Source organism: Schistocerca americana, chromosome 4 (assembly GCF_021461395.2).
Source record: "Schistocerca americana isolate TAMUIC-IGC-003095 chromosome 4, iqSchAmer2.1, whole genome shotgun sequence".
NCBI lineage: Eukaryota > Metazoa > Arthropoda > Insecta > Orthoptera > Acrididae > Schistocerca > Schistocerca americana.
This window is the reverse complement of record NC_060122.1, coordinates 481,762,875-481,777,067: the sequence shown is the minus strand read 5'-3', so window position 1 is coordinate 481,777,067 and position 14,193 is coordinate 481,762,875. Positions and strand designations below refer to the sequence as shown.

At 40.1% G+C, this 14,193-nt stretch overlaps 1 protein-coding gene across 2 annotated transcripts in view; it reads left to right on the top strand.

Moving 5' to 3' along the window:
• LOC124612369 (peptidyl-prolyl cis-trans isomerase-like 3) overlaps positions 1–8,368 on the top strand; it is a 49,613-nt gene extending 41,245 nt beyond the window's left edge. The window contains exons 4-5 of one of the 2 annotated variants that reach the window (XM_047140536.1): positions 8,033–8,067; positions 8,169–8,368. In XM_047140536.1, coding sequence (XP_046996492.1) covers positions 8,033–8,067; positions 8,169–8,295 — 162 coding nt within the window. In that variant the 3' untranslated portion in view covers positions 8,296–8,368. Of the gene's footprint in view, positions 1–7,948; positions 8,068–8,168 lie in introns of both variants that reach the window. The other variant, XM_047140534.1, reaches the window with a different exon arrangement.
• The last annotated feature ends 5,825 nt before the right edge of the window (positions 8,369–14,193 follow it).

The window sequence follows — 14,193 nt, the reverse complement described above, 5'->3', positions numbered from 1 at the left end:
GGACTCAAGAATATAAATTCCTCATGTTGTTGTTGTTGTTGTTGTGGTCTTCAGTCCTCAGACTGGTTTGATGCAGCTCTCCATGCTACTCTATCCTGTGCAAGCTTCATCATCTCCCAGTACCTACTGCAACCTACATCCTTCCGAATCTATTTAGTGTATTCATCTCTTGGTCTCCCTCTACAATTTTTAACCTCCACACTGCCCTCCAGTACTAAATTGGTGATCCCTTGATGCCTCAGAACATGTACTACCAACCGATCCCTTCTTCTAGTCAAGTTGTGCCACAAACTCCTCTTCTCCCCAATTCTATTCAATAGCACCTCATTAGTTATGTGATCTACCCATCTAATCTTCAGCATTCTTCTGTAGCACCACATTTCGAAAGCTTCTATTCTGTTCTTGTCCAAACTAGTTATCATCCATGTTTCAGTTCCATACATAGCTACGCTACATACAAATACTTTCAGAAACGACTTCCTGACACTTAAATCAATACTCGATGTTAAGATATTTATCTTCTTCAGAAATGCTTTCCTTGCCATTGCCAGTCTACATTTGATATCCTCTCTACTTCGACCATCATCAGTTATTTTGCTCCCCCAAATAGCAAAACTCCTTTACTACTTTAAGTGTCTCATTTCCCAATCTAATTCCCTGAGCATCGCCCGACTTAATTAGACTACATTCCATTATCCTCTTTTTGCTGTTCTTGATGTTCATCTTATATCCTCCTTTCATGACACTGTCCATTCCGTTCAACTGCTCTTCCAAGTCCTTTGCTGTCTCTGACAGATTTACAGTGTCATCGGCAAACCTCAAAGTTTTTATTTCTTCTCCATGGATCTTAATACCTACTCCGAATTTTTCTTTTGTTTCTTTTACTGCTTGCTCAATATACAGATTGAACAACATCGGGGAGAGGCTACAACCCTGTCTCACTCCCTTCCCAACCACTGCTTCCCTCTCATGTCCCTCGACTCTTATAACTGCCATCTGGTTTCTGTACAAATTGTAAATAGCCTTTCGCTCCCTGTATTTTACACCTGCCACCTTCAGAATTTGAAAGAGAGTATTCCAGTCAGCATTGTCAAAAGCTTTGTGTAAGTCTACAAATGCTAGAAATGTAGGTTTGCCTTTTCTTCATCTAGCTTCTAAAATAAGTCGTAGGGTCAGTATTGCCTCACGTGTTCCAATATTTGTACGGAATCCAAACTGATCTTCCCCGAGGTCCGCTTCTACCAGTTTTTCCATTCGTCTGTAGAGAAAACGCGTTAGTATTTTGCATCCGTGACTTAATATAAACTGATAGTTCGGTAATTTTCGCATCTGTCAGCACCTGCTTTCTTTGGGATCGGAATTATTATATTCTTCTTGAAGTCATTTCGCCTGTCTCATACATGTTGTTCACCAGATGGTAGAGTTTTGTCAGGACTGGCTCTCCCAAGGCCGTCAGTAGTTCTAATGGAATGTTGTCTACTCCCGGGGCCTTGTTTCGACTCAGGTCTTTCAGTGCTCTGTCAAACTCTTCACGCAGTATCGTATCTCCCATTTCATCTTTATCTACCTCCTCTTCCATTTCCATAATATTGTCCTCAAGTACATTGCCCTTGTATAGGTCCTCTATATACACTCCCCCCCCCCCCCCTTCCCCCACTTTCTGCTTTCCCTTCTTTGCTTAGAGCTGGGTTTCCATCTGAGTTGTTGATATTCATACAAGTGGCTCTCTTTTCTCCAAAGGTCTCTTTAATTTTCCTTTAGGCAGTATGTATCTTACCCCCTAGTGAGATAAGCCTCTACATCCTTACATTTGTCCTCTAGCCATCCCTGCTTAGCCATTTTGCACTTCCTGTCAATAAATTCCTCATAAGTCTGATATTTGTATTAGAGGTATCCTGAGTTTGCCATTAGGCTATATAGAAAGCCTATAGTGGTCTGTCTAATGTTGCATAAATGCTTTGTTTGAAGTATTACATAACAGCATGAGGCTTTTTCAAAGTAGCTGTCACAGTGCTGCTAGCTGCCCACATATGCTGAGTAAACTCTATCTTCCTAGGGAATTGGGACTCCCAGCAGCCTGTTCTCCAAATTTTCTCAATAATGCTCCACGAAAGAATGTTGTCATCCCTCCAGAGATTCCCACTTGAGTTTACAAAGCAGCTCCATAATACTCATGTTGATCAATCCTACTGGTAAAAATCTAGTATCTCACCTTGGTATGGCTTTGATGTCTTCCTTTAATCTGACCTGGAGGGAATCCCAAATACTCTGGCAGTACTGAAGAATGGGTTGCACTATTGTTGTATATGCAGTACCCTTTTCTCTGGCGAACCCCTAAGGACAGCTTACTGAAATCTGTTACTTATGAAGTCTTTAGACCACTCAAATATCTGGGAACCAACTCCGCATGCTCGTACCTTCATTAACAGTCTCTATTGGGGCACTTTGTCAAACACATTTCGGAAATATAGGACTATGGATTCTGCCTGTTGCCTTTCATCTATGGTTCACAAAGGGCAAGCTGATTTTCACATGATTTGTGCTTTCTAAACCCATGCTGATTTGTGGACAGAAGCTCCTCTATCTGAAGAAAATTTTTATATTTGAACTGAGGATATGTTAAACACATTTTCAGCAAACTGACATTAAGAATATTGGTCTGTAATTTTGCGGATCTGTTTTTGTACTCTTCTTAACACAGGTCCAACTGAGGCGCCAGGTGGAAATGGCATGGCAAGCCGTTCCACAGGACTACATCCAGCATCTCTACGATCGTCTCCATGGGAGAATAGCAGCCTGCATTGCTGCGAAAGGTGGATATACACTGTACTAGTGCCGACATTGTGCATGCTCTGTTGCCTGTGGTTCTGTCAGTGTGATCATGTGATGTATCTGACCCCAGGAATGTGTCAATAAAGTTTCCCCTTCCTGGGACAATGAATTCACGGTGTTCTTATTTCAATTTCCAGGAGTGTATGTCCTTCATACTTTATGTTTCCAGAACTTTGTTTGTACAATCCTCCTGCATGAATGTTTTCTTAAATGCAAGATTTAAAGCTTGGGCTTTTCTTTTGCTTTCTTCTATTGCCTTCCCAGACTGATAGAGTGCCCAAATAGAAGCTTTCGTTCCACATAGCGATTTTATGTAGGACCAGAATTTTCTCTGGATCTTGGCAGGATCTTTCACTGAGTTACGACAGTGGTAGTTGTATACTTTATGCATCAATCTTTTTACAGTCGATCAGATGTCTACTAACTTTCGCCTGTCATCACATGCACATTCTTTTTTTGAACTTAGAGTGCAGCAGTCTCCACTTTCCATATTTTGGTGTGATTTTGATTTTACTCTCTGCATATCAACCAGAGGATCTCAAATTACCACCTAGCCAGAATTACCCCTTGTGCATTTCACAAGTACTCTGCTACCCAAGTAGCTGCTTCCTTTGTGTAATGCAGTCTGACGTGTCAAGCCAAGTTGTACAATTCTCCACCCCATAACACAGATCCAGAAATCTGCAGCATAGACTTGATGGAGAATCAGTGGAGCCTTTGGTTGAGGCACTCCACTTGAATCCAGAACAAAGGACACCAATCAATTCTGGGAACTATGCTGCACACTGTTTACTCTGCTTGCACCCCCCACACAAGGCCAGCAATCTTCACCACTTCTGCCAGCCACTCATATGAGCTCAGCATGGCCTCAGAACCCAAGTGACAAACGTCATTGGTACTGATGTGAGCCACACCCGCAGATGACTGCACGCTGCATGCTCGATAGCTGCAGATGGGATTCTTCCACATCATGGATTAGACCTACCAGAAGACAGTGTCTTTTCCTTTCAGTTTTCCTAGAGTATCAATGTGCTACTGTCTCATTTTACTGACCACTTAAACCATGGATAGGTGGAATATGTGTTTACATCACCTGCCAATCAAGAACAACACTTATAGCCGGAAACATGGAGTTTTTGCAAAAACTGATTAGCATTAACAAAGATCCACATTTTATAAAACAAGCCTCCCTTGACTGCATTTTAAATTTCAGTGAACAGCCTCTAAGCCATTGGTCACAGTTACTCTTGTCACACTGTGATATCTGCTCTTCACTACCTTCTCTCTGACCTTACTTCTACTACCTGCACAGTTGTCTTTTTATGTATATGCTTTAATATTCCTAGATGCAGATTTGTGGGTGCACGTAAAGCCTCTGCTCATTCGGAGAAGAAATAATAAATGGTCGGCTACTGCCCCCTCTATTCAACTACTGCTGCATGGTGTTTCTCCTTCCATTCCTCCTGGAAGGAATCCCCTATCCTATCTCCCTCCTACATCGATTGTACCAGCCTAACTCATAGTTTTATTTTAAATAATGAGCCAATCCCCACCCCCAATATTGGGGTTGCGGAGCATTACAGACAGTACCTCATAGCTTGGTGGAATGTTGCCACCACCTGGCAGATTCTGTGCCACTAATATTGGCAGCCAATCCATGGACAGATGAACTGGTTCTCAGTTATTATTAGATAGTTTAAAATTTTAAACTATATTCATGGCAGGGGGTGGGGCACTCGGGGTTGGGTCAACTCCCACTGCATGCTGGGTCTGGAGGATCCTCTAACCTGCCTCCTTTGCATGCTGCCTCTTTCATCCCTCTTTTAGCCTGTTTTAATGGCTTTTAGGTGTAGCCTGAGTCTTTCTTCTTCACCCTGTTTTCCATTTCAGGGGTAACACTGTGGAATTGTGGGTACTCTTTAACATCTAGTCTATAATGTATCAGGGGTGGAACAGTTCTTGATGGGACAGATCCTGTCATATGTAGAGTGTAGTGGAAACCCACCTGCTGCATAACATATTTCTCTTATTTTGTTGTCATTATTGATTATACATCTGGTGCTCATTACATTTTTAGCCTTCTCTCTTTTTACATTCAGAACTTCCCAACTAGAAGGCATTCTTTACTCTGTAACTGCCTTCTTCCTTAATCGATTTGGCAGGAGTCAGCTGTGGATGGGGTTTCTCTCACTGTGGATGACCTCTGCGAGATCATCATCTGCTCTGACTTATACCCATATACTTCTCCGTCTTCTTCTTCTTCTTTTATCTGGCATCTTTATTGCTTTAAGTGCCTCAGTTTTACTGCCCATACACACTTTCATCATAACACTTCCCTGGCAGACATCACTAACTGCAAATGAATAACCCATGGACCAAGTGACTGATGACCTCACTGTTTAGTCACTTAACCTCCACCCAACCAATGAACAAAAAACTGCCATGAATAATGACAAAAAAGAGCACACATATACCTAAAATAGTGCGAGGTAAGCACATCAATCTAGTCTCTTTCATTTATAAACAAAATTAAACTTTACAGCTTTGCTGAACAGAGGAATTGTGCGTTGGAAGAGGCAGGGAGGGTGTGGTAGGCAGAGTTCATACTACGTTCTCGCAGTAAAAATTGAACATCTTGAGCAAATTAGAAATGTAATTTTGTTATTGTAATTGTCACATAAGAATATGAACGTTAAGTACACAAGTACAACATGGGAATGATTGTCTGTAGTCCAGTTTACTCAGGTGCTGTTGCAAATGGTATTCAGGCACTTTTTGTATGTGCTGAGGGGTTGGTAAATTCCATTTTATCTGCCTTTTTGCAAACATACATAGCACAACAAATATATTTCACTGACTGACTGACTGTAGAGCCTGTTGAGGAAAGGTACCATAAATTATGTCTGAAAGAATCTGCATAAATATTCAGTCTGATCTTGATAAGTTATCAGTATGGTGCAGAGATTGGCAGTGTATTCTAAATGTTCATAAATGTAAAATTTTAGACTACTCTAAAATCAATGAGTCGCTATTGGCATCGGCCAACTTGTACAAATACCTGTGTGTAACACTTTGTAGGGATATGAAATGGAATGATCGCATAGGTTCTGTCATGGGTAAAGCAGGTGGTAGACTCCATTTTATTGGTAGATTACTGGGGAACTGCAATCAGTCTACAAAGTAGATTGCTTACAAATCATTTGTTTGACTGGTTCTAGAATATTATGCAAGTATGTGGGACCCATACCAGATAGGACTAACAGAGGATATTCATCTTGTACAGAGAAGGGCAGCATGAATAGTTCCACATTTGTTTAATCCATGGGAGAGTGTTACAGAGATACTGAAGGAACATGTGGTAGACTCTTGAAGATAGACATAAAGTATCACAAGAAAATCTATTAACAAAGTTTCAAGAACTGGCTTTAAATGGTTGCTCTAGGAACATACAACCACCCCTATGCGTCTCAAATAGGAATCATGCGGATAAGATTAGAACATTTAATGCACACAGAGAGATATTGAACAAGTCATTCTTCTCACACTCCACATGTGAATGGAATGGAATGGGAAGAAACCCTAATAACTGGTACAATGGGATGTACCCTCTGTGGTTTGCAGGGTATAGTAGTAGATGTAGATACCCAAAACTTGCGCTTTGTAGCAAAAATAGGGGAACTCCTTTAAATACTCGACATTTTCAAAACAATCGCTTCAGAATAGTCTACAACTATGAGACTGTTTTTCGTTTGGTTGAAAGCACTTTTAAAAGTACATTATTTGTAGCATGTGTAATAACTGTTGTTTACATTTGTGTTTTCAGTGGAAATAGCCACACATTCAATAAGAATTACATTTGGTGTAAAGAGAGAAATCACAAACTGCTAAGTCAGAGTGAGGGAGTTCCATATTCTCATTGAACAAAAAGTGAGTTATATGGAGGCTCATTGTAGAGATAACCAACCCATTTTAGTTTTTATTTCACTCAGGCTTTTGTCTCTCACATTTTAATGTAGTCTCATAAACATGCCAAATAGAACTTCACTGTGATGGCCTCAGTGGAGTGAATTCCATATATACACTTTGATGGCAACAGAGTATACTATAATCACTGGATTTTGCTTAAAACATGTCATCTTTTTGCCAACAAAGGGATGGTGTTATTTACTGTGGGGTTTGTAACAATATTATGAGAAGAAAAGTTTCTACTCACTATATAGCAGAGATGGTGAGTCACAGATAGGCACAACAAATATTTTCACATTTAAAGCTTTCGGCCAATTCTCTCCTTTAACGCTGCTCCCCCCTCTCCCTTGCCAGCCACCTAACCTGCAGGACTTCACTGTCTGCCATCCCCACCGTACTATCTTTGCCCCTCTCCGCCACAGCCTCCTCCTTTCCCCGACCCAGTCGCCACTCCCATCGTGCACCGGTGCTGCTGCTCGCAGTGTGGTTCTAGTTGCCTGAGACTGCAGTTGTGTGTGTATCTACAACTCAGCATCTCCACTATATGGTGAGTAACAACTTTCCTTCTCGTAATATTGTTACATTCAATCCTGGCTTTTCCATTGTTTGATTACTGTGTGGTTTGATGTTCAATATCAGTCACAACTGTACACATATAGACTTGCTAAAATTTGTTGCTGTGGTCTATGGCTGTCCTATTATACTAACATCATGGAGGGCCTGTTTCTTTGTCATTGTGTATCATTTCATTAACTTGGAAAATTATTTTCTAGATTTTGGATAATGAATATTAAATCGACGACCATTCAAATGTTGTGGATGTTCTCGTGCAAAAACCTCCCTTGGTCATTCGGTGGGTTCCAAGTGAAGTTTTTTTTTCTACTTAAAACAAATCTTAATTCATGCCATTTGAGAGAGAGAGAGATTTACCTTGTAGCAGAACTTATCTGGTACCTCATTGATTTTCTTATTTGTGCAGTATATTTAATGAAAAGCAATTACAATCTTTTTAAGACTTAGTGCATTGAAACAGGTACTTTGATGTCTTTCTGCCGTCATAAAATTGTTGCAGATTTTTCTAATTGTAATACATCGACTGTTATTTCTTTACTTTTGCAATTACACAGTCACTGTATTTTTTGTTGAACAGCATAACACTAGAGGTATTGTATCTATGGCAAATAATGGTCCAAACACAAATGCAAGCCAATTTTTTATTACATATGCTGCCCAGCCGCACCTGGATTTGAAGTACACCATCTTTGGAAAGTAAGTTCCATTGCCTTCTATACCACAATTTGTAACCAATAAACCAAATTTTGTTTTTCTTCCCCATTTCACTATGAGAATTCTATGTTTTTTTGTTGTAGGGTTATTGATGGATTTGAGACACTGGATGAATTAGAGAAGTTGCCAGTAAACCCTAAAAATTACAAACCTTTAACAGAAACAAGGATAAACAGAGTTACAATACATGCCAACCCCTTGGCAGGATAATTGCCTGCAATAAATTAATTGGATAATACATGTGAAATAAAAAAATAATAAATTTACTGCAAGTTTTACAGAAGTTTTAAAGGCTTTAGCTTTTATGAAACCAAGCACCCATCACTCCTAAAATTTCTTAGAATAAAAGGTGAATAAAAATTTAATTGATTTGTTATCATTCTTTTCCAATTTATATTTTAATCTTCGGTACTTCCCGAATGTTGTATACAGTGTAGGTACCTGAAGTGTTGAACAGACGACTATTGATGATACAAATTATTGTTCATAACATTTAGTTTTGAGTTGCAAGAGATATTTTCGTATCTCAATATAATTCAAAGCACTTTCTTCTCAGCTGAAACTTCACACTTTTCTTTATCCAAGTAGTGCCCGTTATTGATAAAGGCAGGCGGGTACTGCTTTCAATTTTTTACTCGAGGTGGAGTTCTGGAATTCGCTACACCACAATAAACTTTGAGAAAATGATTAAATGCAATTAAATGTGCCCTCGTGTGTGTGTGTGTGTGGGGGGGGGGGGGGGGGGGAGGGGGGTGCGTATCAGTTGAACTTGACCCATTGTGAACTGATGTCTACATTGGAACAAGAAAAGGCATAGAACAACAAAATTGAATTCAAAACCTATATTAAGAATCCAGTGTAGAAAGAGGAAGTTTTCAATTAGGTAAAATGTGGAGTTAGATAGGGAAACTTTATAAAATTGCAGCCAGATAAGCTGAACAAAGTTCGCTCAAGCAATAGGCATATGTAGAAGATTGCAGAAGAAACACAGAGTGCCGAAAAAGTGACATGGTAATGTAAATAGCTTATAAACAGATTCTTCTGTTACAACATGTTGGTTCTTGACTTAATATATTGTGTTGCTCTGGAAGAGAGAGTAAATCCTATAATTAGCATGATATCTACAGTAAAGGTGAACATGTCAGGTGAGGTTTGTTGTTTTCACCAGGCTGTCATCCATGTGCTTTGCATTCAAAGACCATGGGCTGTGTATTGTATGCATCAGAAATTACAGAAATGCTTTCAATTGACAATGTATTAGGAATCGTACATTTTGAGAAGCAGTGAAACTAGTGACAACTCTCCGAGCTGGCAGCTTACATGCACAGATCATATGCTCCTGTCCAATTTCTGCGAGACTGTCAGTACTGGTGAATATCTTCTCCAGACCCCCATGTGGCAATTTTGTTTCTTGGGGACATGCAGAAGAACCATAGTACTGTCTTACAAGCAGAGTCCATGCATATTTGTGATCTTGCAACATACCACACTTCAAACATTTTATCTTCTGACATTTTATTGACCTGTAATTGGTTTTAAATTTCTTGATAAGCTTCAAGAGGTTTTTGTGCTATGCATGTTTGCCAAGATGCTGGTATTCAGAGAAGATTAAAAGGTATGACAAATAAGAAGAAAACAACATTTAAAAGATAAAAACTTTACATAAACTCACAATTATTTGGTATCACTTCATTTGTTGCAAATTTGATAATCCACTTTACAATATGGTTATGTAAACACAAGTTGTTTACATATCAACAAGTGTGCAATGTCTGTAAAACAACTGAATTACCACAATATTGTCGCTAGCTGTGCTGCATGCTGTGTGGAGTAGTGTTTTGTGCCACTTGCTGGATTGCTGCGGGTTGCCAGATCAAGTCTTGATTATCAACAAATATTCAGTATTCATCTTGTCTGCAAGGTTCTCGAAATTTCTTGTGTTTGTATTATTCAGGAATATTATAATGCATGAATAGCAGCACTCTCCAACTAGGAGGCAGTTCTGTTCTGTCTGGATGTTGATGTGTGAAACGTATATGCTTTCAGTGTTATGCTTTGTACTCCATTGATGACTCTCCTTTTGGATTTGGTTGTGGTTATATGACAATATGAACCTTAAAATGAAAGCCATGCTGTTATGTGCAATATGCCAAACTGCACAGTGTTGGTAGACTGAAAATGATTTTCATAAAACTGTCTATTTCTTTTGGATAGTTAATATTTGTATCATGCCACACATTACAAAATAGAGATAGCCAAGAAAACTCATTTGTAATTGTCTGCCTTTTTATTATTACAGCATGTGTCACAACTTACAGTATGCTTCTATTGTGTTGGCAGTCACACTTTAAAAGTACTTAACCAAAAAGGAAAAACCTTCCTCCACAGTAATATAAGTAGTCCATAAACTTTTTCTTCTTCATTAATGAATGGAGATGTGGTGAAAATGATGAAGGATGCTGTGCCCGGCATGGACTACCATGTAACAAAGAACACAGGAGATATCGTAATTGCCTATTTCTTCCACAATGCAGCCACTGTACCTATAGTTTGTACTGAGCATTTACACAAACTCCATATATTGAGCTCTCCTTGCAAAGGAGGGGTTGTAGATGGTGCCAATACTGCATCAGTAACTGCTTAAGCACTTATTTTAGTAGGAACAACCTGAGTGCAATGGTATTAGTGTACACAGTACAATTCATTCACTGAAGTGGCAATGGCTGGATACAAGACCCCCAACTGTTTAGTTGTCAGAAGTCTACTGACTCTACAAAGCTGAGCATATAGTATACAGATCTGGAACATTTTGAATATTATAGTTTATGCTTTAAGTAAGTAAGTTTATATCGGAGCACCATTTATATTACAATTTTAATACCTGGAGAAATAAGCAGAAATGACATAGATAGCATTGATAAAAATTTCATTGCAAGAGGAATGTAAACTGTGCCATGGACCTGACAGTAGGGAGGAGATATGAAAGAGGACATCTGAAAAACATCGTAATACCTTACACAAAGCATGCTTCAACAGACATATGTAAACACACTTCAGACATTGATTTTGTGGGATTCAGTCCAAGGTCAACATCTGGCAGAAGGGGTCAAAAGGCTGAGCCATAGAGTAAACCCTGCATTTGTGCAATTGATAGACCTGCAACACGAAACAAAATGTAGCAAAAATTTGGTCATTTCATTTGAGCTGTACAGAATGCAGTACTGCTAGTGAATATTGATGGCAATGAAGAGACCATCATGGGCACAAAAATATTTCAGGGGTATTGTGGAAAATAATGTGCAATGGTATATTTGTTCCCTATATATTAGTTTCAAAAGCTGAAATACAATGCACATGATGTTCCAGTTGAAGAGCTACAGAATATTTCAAGGCAAATGGACATCAGTTGAGAGCTCTCTCCTCTGTGTGTTACTAGTGCAGGTATGATATAATGACAGTACGCGAATCATTTTCCAAGAATGTAACAATACCAGAGAAGGAAAGTTGCTACTCACCATATAGCGAAGATGCTGAGTCGCGATAGGCACAACAAAAAGATTCGCACAATTATAGCTTTTGGCAGAACTGAAACTGAGTGTGTTTTCAGTTCTCTGAGACTGCAGATGTGTGTGCAAGTTGCATTTGCATGAGTGTGCGCGTGTGTGTATGTGTGTCTACCATTTGTATTCCTGGAAAAATTGTTTCTAAAATATTTGTGGTTGACCTGTGGTCAAAACAGTAAACAGGTGAGAGGTGAAAACAGTTACCAATCATTTTTCGCAATGCATTTACTAATTGTCTTTTCTGTGGAATGAATTAATCAGCTTCGGTGCACAATCATCCCTCACTCACTATAACTTAAAAAGATAACTTCAGTGAAACAGAAAAGGTGCAAGCGATAGTGAGAGACAATAATAACTTTTTAAATGTGTACTGGTATATACAGGTATAAAAACTCTGCAAAGAACAGTTTCATAAACAAATTCAAATATAAAGAAGGAAAATGTATTTTTAAAATTCTTTTACCTTGCATATAACTATGTTTTTCTTGATATCTTGATGCAAAAATGAAATTAGTTCACTTAAAGGTGAGAGGTATGATTTTTCTTCATAGCATTTATTGTCAAGTTTATACAGCTGTGGACTGCGTCTGCGTAAGGATGGTATGTCCATTTTACATATAACATTGGAGAAGGGCCCCCAAACAGCACCATTCCTATTGGGCCTGAAAGAAATTGTGATTAGCAGTAGGCATGCAGTTAATCTCAACATCTTTAAATCCAGTTGATGCCAGGGAAATACGCCTTGTGTATCCAATCTCATGGTAAATGAAAGCCACATTCTGTCTGACCTGCAGCTGTTCCCACAAGGCATTTTTATGAGCTTCCATAGCAGCAGTGCTCCCATTTTTGTCTGTTGGAATTCTCTTCATTAGAAAGTAGCAGTGACTGAAAATGCATGGTTATATCATGTTCCTGGAACTCATTGTACTGTATCCATGTGCCATATATGACTAAATTCTGAAATGGTCACCTTGTCACCACCTGTGAAATTACATGGAATGACCCTTGGGGGACAGCTCATCGTGCAGGCCGGGTGTTCCCATCAGCACAGTAATAAATGTAGTAAAGGACTTACCTTGGAAGATTCAGGACAAATCTTTTGATAGAGGGGAGGTGTGCTATGCAATGAAAAAGTTTGGCACACAAATTGTAAAATTTTTCTGGCCCCTGCCAAGGCAATAAATGCTAGCTCTACTGAAGTGCTAATCAAGTAGGCCACTGGGCAGCAATGTTGACATTATGTCAAACCCTCAGACTGGACCAGTTTGTGACACCAGTCGTGGGTGAAGCACGTAGAACACCTAAACCTCCCAATGCTATGAGATCAAGGTTGAAGTAACTTCTTGTAACTTGGAGCACTTGCGTGCTGCTGTAAAATCACACATTGCAAATATGACTGAGGTGTACTCGATGCAGAGCTAGGAAAAGCTGATGAGACAAGGAATATGGAACAGATCCACTCATCCCACGTAGGACTATATCAGAAGTGTAAAGAACGACAGCCTGTTGAGTTCCAGAGGCACCGTGACTAACACTTGGGTAGTGAAGATCTGCTGGCTGACTGGGCGCTGACGAATTTGTCAGGTTCTGGCTTGAGGTATGCCACACCAATATTGTTGCAGCTGCTGGATTTGGGGAACTTCACCATTGCAAGTGGCTGTGTGTAGCCACCCTCCATCCTCTGAGACACTTTGGCCGACGGACTGCAAGTTGTCTACAGTCCAACTGAGGAAGGCATGCTGTTTCAGCCTCCTAGCTACCTAGATGTCATCAGCCACCGTCCTGGTCAATCCCTTATGGGTGACTGGGAACTTGCTGCTCGGCGTCAAACGTCTAGTGTCAGCTATTGCACCCAAGTGCATGATGCAGGGATGTGTAGCCTGCCAAACTCTGGAGGCCCTGAATGGGCCGTACTCCTGGTTTATCCCTGGCTCACAAGACACATGGCACCGCGGAGGTAGCTGCCCATGACCTAGGGTAAACACGTCATGGGCACCACCAAGGGTATCAGTAAATTCTGCAATTGGCTGCACTGGCATGTGGACTGGACAGCCTTGAAGTCGGCTGTAATACTGTACATTACCAATGGAAATACACTTATTAATGCTGCCACTGTTTCATTGTGCACCCCATTGTAAATCAGCCCTCACCTGCACCCTAGTAGAATTTTTCACAGAGCATAACTTGATCATAGCTAACACTTGGTTTAAGAATCATGAAATAAGGTTGTATACGTGGAAGAGGCCTGGAGACACTGGAAGGTTTCAGATAGATTATATATTGGTAAGACAGAGATCCCCCCATGAACCATGGACCTTGCCGTTGGTGGGGAGGCTTGCGTGCCTCAGCGATACAGATGGCCGTACCGTAGGTGCAACCACAACGGAGGGGTATCTGTTGAGACGCCAGACAAACATGTGGTTCCTGAAGAGGGGCAGCAGCCTTTTCAGTAGTTGTAGGGGCAACAGTCTGGATGATTGACTGATCTGGCCTTGTAACATTAACCAAAACGGCCTTGCTGTGCTGGTACTGTGAACGGCTGAAA